Source organism: Schistocerca cancellata, chromosome 10, assembly GCF_023864275.1.
Source record: "Schistocerca cancellata isolate TAMUIC-IGC-003103 chromosome 10, iqSchCanc2.1, whole genome shotgun sequence".
Classification (NCBI taxonomy): domain Eukaryota; kingdom Metazoa; phylum Arthropoda; class Insecta; order Orthoptera; family Acrididae; genus Schistocerca; species Schistocerca cancellata.
This window is the reverse complement of record NC_064635.1, coordinates 174449366-174461811: the sequence shown is the minus strand read 5'-3', so window position 1 is coordinate 174461811 and position 12446 is coordinate 174449366. Positions and strand designations below refer to the sequence as shown.

Below are 12446 nucleotides of genomic sequence, written 5' to 3'. Positions count from 1 at the left end.
TGCTGACCGATGGAGAACAGTAAATGTCACCTGATCGTCATTCTGTTCCAGGAAAAGTGTGTCGCGACTACGTCTGCTGGTGTTCCAGCTGCCCTTGGTGCAGTGGCTGCTGTACGTCATCATTTTCGTCATGGTTGCTGAGGACAAGGTGAGCAGAGCTCTTCAATACCTACTGGGAGTTCAAGCTCACTGATGGAACTGAGTGTTACACCACGATGCACCAGTCCGATATTCATCAGACTTTCTGGAGATGTTCTTTGTATAACGGATATCAAATGGTTAAACTTACATTAGAATTGTGGAATAGCTTCCATAATCAAGCGTGTGAATCAAAAGGCACTATTCCAGTCCTTGAGGGATCGAAGGAGACAGCCTTCGATTGTCATCTTTCTTGCCGTGGCTGAAAGCCTCGCTATCTCAGTTCGTGAAGGCTGCTATATATGTCTTCCAATCACATGCCAGATGTACTACACCACTGGCCATTAAAATTGGTGCACCACGAAGATGACGTGCTACAGACGCGAAATTTAACCACAGCAAGAAGATGCTGTGATATGCAAATGATTAGCTTTTCAGAGCATTGACACGTGGTTTGCAGGGTAAATACAGGGTGTTACAAAAAGGTACGGCCAAACTTGTGTGTGAGGAATGTTTCCTGAAAGTTTGGCCGTACCTTTTTGTAACACCCTGTATTTACCCTGCACGTACAAGATGATGATGTGATGATGATGTTTGGTTTGTGGGGCGCTCAACTGCGTGGTTATCAGCGCCCGTACAATTACCCAATCTTTGCTCAGTCCAATTTCGCCACTTTCCGGGATGATGATGAAATGATGAGGACAACACAAACACCCAGTCATCTCGAGGCAGGTGAAAATCCCTGACCCCGTCGGGAATCGAACCCGGGACCCCGTGCTCGGGAAGCGAGAACGCTACCGCGAGACCACGAGCGGCGGACCGTACAAGATGTATGAGATGATTATATAGATAGTTTTTTTATCCAACTGCAAACTCTCATCTCGAAGAAGCATCTCATAGAGTTTCCGTGCTGCAATAGGATCCTTAGTGCAATGGCGAAAACCATTTATGTATTGGAAAAGTTTATGCTCTTTCATGACGTTGAATTACGACTACAAGAAGAGGCTGCACTTTGTTCTATTTGTATTGTCCTTACCGTTATGTGAGTCAAAGAGTGATCTTGTGCTGCTTCAAAAGTCAAAGCACCGTATTTCGATTTCAGTATTCTTTCAAAATTTTGGGCACGATGAATCACCTAAAGCTTGCGCCGCAGATATTCCCGAAATGGAAAATGCTATTGATGTGTCGTTTTCACAGAATGGATTGGTAGTTAGGGGCTCGTATTGTTAGCCAATCAACAAACAATGCCTATTAACATTAATAAACTAAAATGAGGGCAAATGCAAATGTTATTGATGCTTGTTGCAGGATTCTAGTGCGAAACGTATACGAGATATCGTATTTTGCAAAGTTTCCGCACCTACACTTGCTTGTGCCATTCAATCTGCGTAGTTGCTAGATGCGAAGTTGTTATGTTTGTATACAATATATTTGAGAGTTCCTTGAGCGCATCGCGATATGCTTGTCAGTTAACGTGTAACATTCCAACCAGTTAGTCTTGAGTGGACAATAGGATTTACCAATACAGAAAACGCGACATGCTCATGCTGTATGGAGAGTGTAGGAAGAATGCAGTTCGTTCTTGTACGGTGTACGCTGCAAGATATTCCAATAGACGTCAACCATCTCGGCAATTAATCAACCAGCTACCTGAAAGTACTAGTGTCACAGAAGCAAACAAGTGACGGCAGAAAAGGCGGAACTTAACGTCCTCGCCGCTGTAGCAGTTGATCGACACGTTAGCTCCCGAGAAATCGCACGAAGAAGTGACAAGAGTCAGACAAGTGTCCTAAGCTTTCTCCACTGGGATAGGTTCCATCCCTATCGCAACTCTCCCGATCAAGATCTCCATGGCAACGATTATGAGAATCGTGTTAAATTGCTCCAGATGTACCACGTATCTTGTTTACTGACAAAGCCATATTTGCTAATCATGGCCAGACAGACCGCCGAAACATGCACTATTGGGCTTCATCAGATGGAATGTCAGCTTCCATGGAGTGTAAACGTGAGGTGTGGGATAGTGAACCAGCAGCTCATAGGCCCGTTCTTCATAGACGGAACACTGAACGCGCACAAGTATCACAGCTTCCTAAAAGACCATCTTCAACATATGCTAGAAGACGTTCCTCTGTAGACCAGGAGGGACCTATGACAGCAACATAATGGCTGTCGAGCCCACAGTGCTCGAAGTAATGCAGCATGTCTTCACGAGTTGTTTCCCAGTCGTTGGACTGGATGCAGAGCACCTGACCCTTGGCCAACCCGTTCCCCGGATTTGATGCCTGTATAATTTTTCTTTGGGAAAAGCTGAAAGCATTAAGCTTCCACATGCAGATAGTTCTCAGGTGACGATTATGGAGCAGCTACATCAATATTTTATCAAACATATTGCCCAAGGAATGGGATTGTGCTATTACAAGGTACTGATTCCCTAAATAAAGTTCTGGATTGGGGCGTACAGTGGATTTTCAGCAAAAATGCATAACCTGCGTTTAGGAGGGAGAAAAGTGGCAGCAATGGGAGAGCGCCCACACTGAGGTACACTGGATGACACAATGGAGCTGGCGTTCCTCAAATGCTATCGAGTGGGAGATGCACCAGATGCAAATATCGTCGACATACAACACTGGGTAACCAGAGGCCCAACAGAGGGTACAGGCCTACTGATTTTTTTTTTTTTTGTTTTGTTTTGCTATAGGGGTCAAAAAGCAACTGGCATCACACGCACCCAAGTCAAAACTAGAGAACGCTAAGTCAGAGAGGAGTTAAAAAACGACTCTATGTCAGTCCCAATTGACAGCTAAGAACAGTCAGGTGCAGAAAGGGCTAAAAAAGACACCATACAGAAACAGGAGACCAAAACTAAAAATTAAATGGCCTTCGCCATATTGCTTTGGCGGATAAGAAGTAAAACGTGGTCGACAGCCAGTGTGTCATTTGCTAAAATAGCCTATAAATCAGATGGCAGACCCAAGCAGGAACGTAAACGGTTAAAAAATGGGCATTCCATCAGCAGGTGGTGGACAGTTAAAACTTGGGGTGCAATGTGTACAAAGTGGTGGAGTGGAGGACATACGAACTACACCCGGTTACAAGCAACGACGTATTACAGTAGCCTGCTCCGACATCTCCACTGAAATGCTAGCATGTGTCCCGCAGTCGTTCGATACCAGAGTGGAAGCGTGTATTCCCAGTGCTGGTGGTCATTTTGAACACAACCTGTGATAGTCAGTTGTCTCGTTACTGGTCAGAATGCACATTATTACTCTGTGCACTTGTGTTGTTCTTTAGTGTGTGCTACCACAAATATTGTGTCCGCCTGACTAGCCGCGCTGTCTAACGCTCTGCTTCCCGAGCGGGAAGGCGTGCCAGTCCCCGGCACGAGTCCTCTCAGCGGATTAGTGTCGAAGTCCGGTGTGCCGGCCAGCCTGTGTATGGTTTTTAAGGCGGTTTTCCACCTACCTCGGCGAATGCGGGCTGGTTCCCTTCGTTCCGCCCCAGTTACTCTATCTCGGCGATTGCTGCGCAAACACTTTCTCCACATACGTGTACACCATAATTACTCTACCACGCAGACATTTGGGGTTACACTCGTCTGGTATGAGACGTTCCAGCGGAGGTCCACTAGGGACCGAACCACACAGTAACCCTGGGTTCGGTGTGGGGCAGCGGTGGGGTAGGTGGACTGCTGTAGCCTATTTTGGGATTGTGTCCCACTGAGGGCTACGGTCGGACGACGCCTAGGTCCCTGGTTTAATACATACATACATAGATGAGGATCCTTACATGAAGTATTTGGTATCACGCTTTTCACAGTATAGCAGATGTTAAAATACAGCTTTCAATGCTCTGTGTTGTGTCTAGTAGCATTCTGTATGAGATATATAAAATGGTAACACACCCAATTCACATCTCATTTAAATACAATTAACAGAAATCTTTAATTACTGGTAAAGTATCTTATTGGTATCATCGATTTCACGAAATGTACAGAAAAATTAATTATTTCATTTGTGTAGCTATCTGACAACAATCACATAGAAATGTTAATGTTAAAATCAGTTCAGTCATTAAATAGGAAATCAATGGTCAAAATTAGATTATTTCATAAAATGTGAAACTTATTGTTTTCGGTAGACATCTGGCTAACTGGTGCACTGAAAGTTAGTTTCACTCAAAGAGATTTTCTTTCTACAAAAACTCAAATCAGATTTATCATGTTGTATGATTACCAGCTCTGGAACTTTCTAGACCGCGCGGCTAGCCGGGCGGGCAAGGGTCGCCATAGCATGTGCTATCAGAAACTCAAGATGACTTGTAGGAAACTCGTCTTAACCTTGTGGCAACAAGACGCTATGACTCGGCTGACAACCCAGGAAGATTTCATCAATGAAATTCTGTGAGGAAGTCTTCATTCGCGTACAATGAATGAAGCGTTTTAAAACGTTGACAGAGCTCGTTCGGCACGCTCCTCTGGCCTTGTTGCAGGAGACGTACACCAAAGTGCTCCCGTACCTGCAGCCGCTCTTCGTGGGCTCCATGATGCTGGCCGTGTGGGGCACCAACATGACGATCCGCGTGCTCAACACCATCCTGAGCGACTTCAAGGCGACGGCCAAGTTCATGTCCCTGCAGCTCATCGTCATCCTGGACGTGCTGCAGACCTCGATAGCGAATCTCATAGCCAAGAACGTGCCCTGCACCGTCCCGCTGACGCCCACTATGTGGGCCAACTGTGAGTACCGCCTGTAGCCATTCCTTTGGGCACTGAAAGGGGAAGTTTGGGATGGCCGTCGACGTTATCTCTGTATGTATCAGGCAATGTCCTGACTGACTGGCTTACTCACTCTCTGACTCATCATCGACTAACCCAACCCGCTGAGGACAGAAACATTTAATTTTGAGAAGGTGTGGATCTTCCATTGTAGGCGTCACATACGGTGAAAGTTTTTGAAATTCCGTCTCTGAGGGAGTGAAATAGGGGATGAAAGGCTTTCTGAAAAATGTCGTTATTGAGGCAGTTTCGAAGCTAGACCTATGAAAACTATTGTTTGGTTTCTCAGTCAGAAATAAAGAAATACGTGTTTCAATATTTTTGGAAATTTAACCCCTGTGGGGGTGAAATAGTCGGCGAAAATTTTTTAAAATAAATCATTATTAAAGAACTACTAAAGCAGTTTTAAAGCTCCATCTATGAAAATTGGTATTCGACTTCTCGGTTGCAATTTAAAAATATACGTATTTCAGTGTTTTGGAAAATTCAAGCCCTAAGGGGGTGAAATAGAGGAAGAAATATTTTATGAAATATTTCATAATGAAATCATTCTTAAAGCTAAATGTATGAGAATTTGATTGTAGCTTCCCCAGAGGGGGGTGAAATAGGGCCAAACTCAATCACTGAGACATCATCGCATAGCCCAAACCGCTAAGTATAGAAACTTGAAATTTCGAGAGGGTGTAGATCTTGTATTGTGGGCATCGTTTAAGAAGGGGTTGTCGAAATTCCTCTCCTAAGGTGATGAAGCAGAGGATGAAAGGCTTTTTTGAAAATATGTTTCTATTAAGGCAATTTTGAAGCTATAAGTACAAAAATTGGTATTTGGTTTCTCAGTCAGAAATACAAAAATACGTGCTTCAGCAGTTTTTGAAATTTGAACATTAAGGAATAAAATAGTGGGTGAAATCTTTTTTAGAAAATAAATCAATATTAAACAACTTCTAACGCACTTTTAAAGTTACATCTATGAAAATTGATATTTGACTCCTCAGTTAAATTCAACTCTTAAGGGGGGTTAAAAAGAGGAAAAAAATTGTTGGAAAATATTTAGCCAAAACTTTTAAAGATAAATATACGAAAATTGTTATTTCACTTCTCTGTTAGATAGAAAGAAATATCTGATAGGGGATGAAAGTTTATATGAAGATATCACCAAAAGAACTGATTAACAAAGACTTCAGACTCCGATAATAGAACAGCTATTTGGTCAGCAGTACATTCGGAAAAGATCATGCTTCTACTGCCTTAATTAGCATGAAGAGTTTAGAAGTTGTTGCAATTTTTAAACAGCATAAAAATTCGATTAGAGGAAACAAAAAAAAAAGTCTGTGCAGACTGCGAGCGAAGCAGGAGGCACTAAGCTAGTTGTGTATAAACTGAGGATGATGATAGGTAGAGTCATAGCAAACAATGGTTTTCCAGTATTCCCCTGATCCCCATGGTATGGACCAACTGTGTACCAGATGTAGCCATTCATTTGTGCATTGAAAGGGTAACCTTTGGGATGGTGAGTGTGGTCATTCTGGATAAACTGAAGATGATGACAGCCAAGTTTATAACCAGGAACGTGCCCTACGCTGTTCCACAGACCCACACACTATGCACCAATGTTGAGAATCAGCTGAACGCGTTTATTTGAACATGGAAATGGTGAGCTTTGGGGTGTTCAGTCAGGTCATTCTGGATGACTGAACATGATGATAGCCAAGCTCATAGCCGACAAGAAGCCCTTCACCATTCGGCTGACACACACGTTATGAGGCAATTGTATCAGCAATAGCCATTTGTTTGGATGTGGACAATGAGGTCATTGTGGGTGAACCAAGATGATGATGGCCAAGCACATAGCAAACAACATGACCTGGAACATTCTCATTTTTCCTCACCCTCCCCGTCTCTCTGACACAATCCTATGTGGGTCAAATGCATGTGCATTAGCAGAAATTTATCCAAGAGATACAAGATTACAAAACTGCCATTATAGATATATCTCATTTGAGAATTCTGAAGGTGAGTCATGCCACTCTTCTAAATATTACACGACATACATAAAACTTACTGTATCTCAAAGGTGTGATAGGTCCCCTCTCAATATTTCTCTGAAGGTAGATTACTTTGATACTAACATGCAAACACATCTATTATTAACAATACCATTAGATGCAGCTTACTCAACACAAATGTATGAAAGATAAGACATGATGTGACTACAGTTTTTTACTGTGACATGAAAAACAGAAGTGAGTAAAATTTTTTTATATGTTCTTGATTTTCATTTTTGTGATCTTGATGTTACTCTCTTTTGATATTGTTTTACTATCAGGTAGCTTGAAAATGCTGAAGAGACGAAATTAACAAATAGCAAAGTCATGCAATCAAGTGTTTATTTCAAAACATAGAAACAGCCTACCCAGGACAATGACTTCCCTCAAGATATTTTTAGGGTATTAATACGGTAATGGATATTACCTTTTTGAGTTACTAATCCTAAATCACAACATTTCGTATCAATTGAATTAGTAAATGAAACTAGAAAATATTCACAAGTATTTACTAATGATGTCAGGTTGAAAATGAAGTTGGAAAAATTGGGAAAAAAGGGTGAAATTCGTGTTGGATACTAACAATTAAAACTAAAAGGAAATACCACTGAGTAATACTCCTCAAAGCTGAAATACAAGAAATAGGTTTAAAATCCTTATTTGAATTTAAAGCCATCTGTGACGGTATCTGTTTACAAAGCTTCACACCTGATCATGCTAATGGATTTCTGGCATTATTTTCATGTCTCCAATGTGATCTGAAACAACTCGACCTTAAGAAAAGTGTTTTGGAGCTTCTTTTCTGTGTCGATTGCATAATGTGCATCGCAGGCCCAACATATGACGAAATGGATGTCAAAAACTTCCCAAAATTATCTTCACATTAGCCGGTAGAACTGACTCTTTAACAGCCTAGCACTGAAACTAGACTTTCTTCACCTCCTCATTTTAACACCATCTCATGCAGCCATGCGAACTCGTTTGCCGAATTGGTAACACTTTATGAGTGCATGCTGCACTGTGTTGAACCTATAGAGATTGATAAGTCGTCAACTTCTGGAGAGAACATCTTTCTGACCTTAAAATATCACATGTTTTCTCACCCATCTGTCATATTTGGGTATACAGATGAAGCGTGACTGAAGAAACAAGCAGTATAATATGAAAACATCGCCATTCTGGACACCATTCCAGTCCTCCAGACATTGCTGGGAATCGAACCTGGGTCCTCTGCATGGCGGCCAACTATGTTGACCACTCGACTGCGGAGGCACAGTATGATATGGTCATTTCTTTCAGCTACTACGTTACCCTAACATATAAAACTGAAGAGGCGGCATCTGCTCTCTCTAGCCCCTCGCACCACCCCTGTTTGTAAACACCTATGGCCGAATGTATCAAATATTCTTTGGAATATCTGTCATGTAGGCTCTGAGGACACTCTGAGAGTGTTTCAGAGATAGCCAAAAATGCATACAGCAAAATTTTGATGATTCTCACTTTGTGGGTCAACGTCAAACATCAATTTAGGTATCCATTGGGCATGGGAGATGTGTACGTTCTGGAGTAATGAGTGATCTCATTCTCAGTGTGCTACAGCTAATGACAAAATTTGCATTTTAGAAATTTTTGGATTTCACCTTTTGCATGTTCAGTGCATTTTGATGACCTGTTGCTAATGTGAGCACCCTTATGTGGCAGTGATTGTGTCGACACTGGTGCTTGTGGAGATGGTGCCACTGAGTCTTTGGGCCCGTTCGCTCTACTGCCGTCCCACGCCACCCATTACAGCGCTTGTGGATCGCCATGGGAACACGTCCAGTGGTCCAGAATCTAATGGGCACATCGAGCCCATACCTGTGTACAGGAGCTGTGTCATCCTGACTGAAGACTTGCCGCCTGTTCGCAGCGTGAGCATGGATGGGGTCGACTCATCATCCACGGCCTAGATACTTCCAGTGACCAATCTGTTCTTGGTTTCATCGGCAACGATGGTGAGGCAGACGAGTGATCAGTCCCAAAGGGCAAAAGTTCCAGTGTTCTAAGTGTAACATAAAAACTGTGATTTTGTCTAATGTTGGGGAACAATTGTACACTTCAGTGTGCAGTGCACTCTGACAGAAACATTATTACTCCTTGAGAACCATTCTAATTATGTTAATAAACTGAAATGTGACCGTCAGCATTGCATTAGCATTTCAAAACAAATAAGAGATTAGATGCACTGCCTACAATTAATCATAATGCAAAAATGTCAGCGATGATCCTTTTTGTCATGCTGTTCACTTGTGATAGGACTAATAATTTTATTATTGTTATTATTATTATTATTATTATCCAATCTAATTTCAAACTAGTGTGACTGTGTATGTACATCTGTATCAGTGTATATATGACAAAAGATTGTGAATCTTAATAGGCAACATATCCAGCAACAGAGGTAGTCTTGAAGATGTTGCCGATGGAGAAGGGTCCACTGAGGCTTTGGGGCCAGTCCTATTAGTGTCACTGGATGCACACTGCATACATTTCCAGGTTCCATGGAGCATGTCAAGATTTTAGCTACATGCTGCAGGAGATGCATCGTCCTAACCAATTACCTGCCATCCTAATTGACTCACAACACGTAGGGAATTGACTGGTCATCCATAGTTTAGCTTTCTCGAGAAATTGTAGGTTTGCTGGTTTGATCATCAATTATCTTGTGTCATGTGGAAGGAGAGTAAAGTGTCCCAATGGGCAAAGGTTGCGGTACTCTGAAGGTTGCTTAAAAACTGTGATTTCGTCCATTACTGTAGAACAGTTGAATACTTCACATTGTAGTATGTACTTGTAGCAATGTTTTTACTTATTGAGAACTACCTTTATTAGTTGATAAATTAAAATGTGTAACTGAGTGTTTCAATAAAGAAATAAGAGAAGATTCTGAAGCTGCATCGAATTGTGATGAACATAAATTATGAACAAGTCTAGCTTTCTCGAGAAATTGTAGGTTTGCTGGTTTGATCATCAACTATCTTGTGTCATGTGGAAGGAGAGTAAAGTGTCCCAATGGACAAAGGTTGCGGTACTCTGAAGGTTGCTTAAAAACTGTGATTTCGTCCATTACTGTAGAACAGTTGAATACTTCACATTGTAGTATGTACTTGTAGCAATGTTTTTACTTATTGAGAACTACCTTTATTAGTTGATAAATTAAAATGTGTAACTGAGTGTTTCAATAAAGAAATAAGAGAAGATTCTCAAGCTGCATCGAATTGAACATAAATTATGAACAACCATTATTTTCATGCTGATTACGTCTGTTTGTGATAGACTAATAATTTTTATTTACTATTACTCAATCTGACTGGGTGTAATGGTGGTCTAGTTGGTGGAGTACTGTAGGTGCTGCCTTCAATCTTGCGTAGGAGTGGGGATTTTTCCTCGCTCCATTCCCTCCAGATTGGTTCCAGGTCCAGTGATCTGCTACCAAACTCAGTATGGGTATCATTCCTGGTACTAAAAGATGCTGGGATGATGGGCTCTCCATCCTCCCCATCCACTCGCTCCCCCCCCCACTCCATCCCATACTGCTCCAGCAAACAAAAGGTCGCACCCTACTAACTGCAGTCAAATTGGACGCCCCGCGCGACTGCTACGGTCGCAGGTTCGAATCCTGCCTCGGGCATGGATGTGTGTGATATCCTTAGGTTAGTTAGGTTTAAGTAGTTCTAAGTTCTAGGGGACTGATGACCACAGAAGTTAAGTCCCATAGTGCTCAAAGCCGTTTGAAATTGGACGCCCATTCATGGGTTGAGCGCCACATACTTTACTTTCACCACTCTAACTGCAAATCATTACGATTGCATATCTATGTGTCACTGTGAATGTGGACAAAATTTCAAGCTTCTTCGTAGGCAACAAAAGTTGTTCCATGATGTATTCACTTTACTTTCCCTATACATTGCTTGTGTAGTCCACATTGCATGACAGAAGTAGTCTTGGCAGTATCGGTGCTTTAAATGTTTGTATTGAAGCTGTGTGGTTTGGCCCCCTCCCTCCACTAATATTCAATGCAACCCTGCACAGTGGTCTCGACTGCAGCTGGCATGTCGAGCTCACAGTCGCATACTACATGAGATGTGTGACTCTATCCAAGGGCCAGCCATATGTGTGGGGGCTTAACATGTACAGGGGTAACTCATGACCACAACCTAACCTCTTCCATGGATTGTTGTCCTATTGGCTTAATCATCAATGTTCCTTTGCCAGCGGAGTAAACAGTCCCACTGGGCAAAGGTCCCAGTACTGCATATATGGCTCAAAAACTGTTCATAGACAACTTAAGTCTTACCTCTTCTTCTAGTCATCTCGCCTCCTTCATAAAATTCTCTTTTAATCCCTTTGTATCACAATGGCTGTCTTGACGATGTACACTCCTGGAAATGAAAAAAAGAACACAGTGACACCGGTGTGTCAGACCCACCATACTTGCTCCGGACACTGCGAGAGGGCTGTACAAGCAATGATCACACGCACGGGACAGCGGACACACCAGGAACCGCGGCGTTGGCCGTCGAATGGCGCTAGCTGCGCAGCATTTGTGCACCGCCGCCGTCAGTGTCAGCCAGTTTGCCGTGGCATACGGAGCTCCATCGCAGTCTTTAACACTGGTAGCATGCCGCGACAGCGTGGACGTGAACCGTATGTGCAGTTGACGGACTTTGAGCGAGGGCGTATAGTGGGCATGCGGGAGGCCGGGTGGACGTACCGCCGAATTGCTCAACACGTGGGGCGTGAGGTCTCCACAGTACATCGATGTTGTCGCCAGTGGTCGGCGGAAGGTGCACGTGCCCGTCGACCTGGGACCTGACCGCGGATGCACGCCAAGACCGTAGGATCCTACGCAGTGCCGTAGGGGACCGCACCACCACTTCCCAGCAAATTAGGGACACTGTTGCTCCTGGGGTATCGGCGAGGACCATTCGCAACCGTCTCCATGAAGCTGGGCTACGGTCCCGCACACCGTTAGGCCGTCTTCCGCTCACGCCCCAACATCGTGCAGCCCGCCTCCAGTGGTGTCACGACAGGCGTGAATGGAGGGACGAATGGAGACGTGTCGTCTTCAGCAATGAGAGTCGCTTCTGCCTTGGTGCCAATGATGGTCGTATGCGTGTTTGGCGCCGTGCAGGTGAGCGCCACAATCAGGACTGCATACCACCGAGGCACACAGGGCCAACACCCGGCATCATGGTGTGGGGAGCGATCTCCTACACTGGCCGTACACCACTGGTGATCGTCGAGGGGACACTGAATAGTGCACGGTACATCCAAACCGTCATCGAACCCATCGTTCTACCATTCCTAGACCGGCAAGGGAACTTGCTGTTCCAACAGGACAATGCACGTCCGCATGTATCCCGTGCCACCCAACGTGCTCTAGAAGGTGTAAGTCAACTACCCTGGCCAGCAAGATCTCCGGATCTGTCCCCCATTGAGCATGT

General features: G+C 43.6%; 1 protein-coding gene across 2 annotated transcripts in view; it reads left to right on the top strand.

Moving 5' to 3' along the window:
- Positions 1-10167, top strand: part of LOC126106586 (organic solute transporter alpha-like protein) — a 128048-nt gene extending 117881 nt beyond the window's left edge. The window contains exons 4-7 of one of the 2 annotated variants that reach the window (XR_007523373.1): positions 52-148; positions 4630-4876; positions 8662-9636; positions 9953-10167. Coding sequence is in view for 1 of the 2 variants with exons in the window: in XM_049912931.1 (XP_049768888.1) it covers positions 52-148; positions 4630-4876; positions 8662-8909 (592 nt within the window). In the remaining variant the exon portion in view is untranslated. Of the gene's footprint in view, positions 1-51; positions 149-4629; positions 4877-8661 lie in introns of both variants that reach the window. The other variant, XM_049912931.1, reaches the window with a different exon arrangement.
- The last annotated feature ends 2279 nt before the right edge of the window (positions 10168-12446 follow it).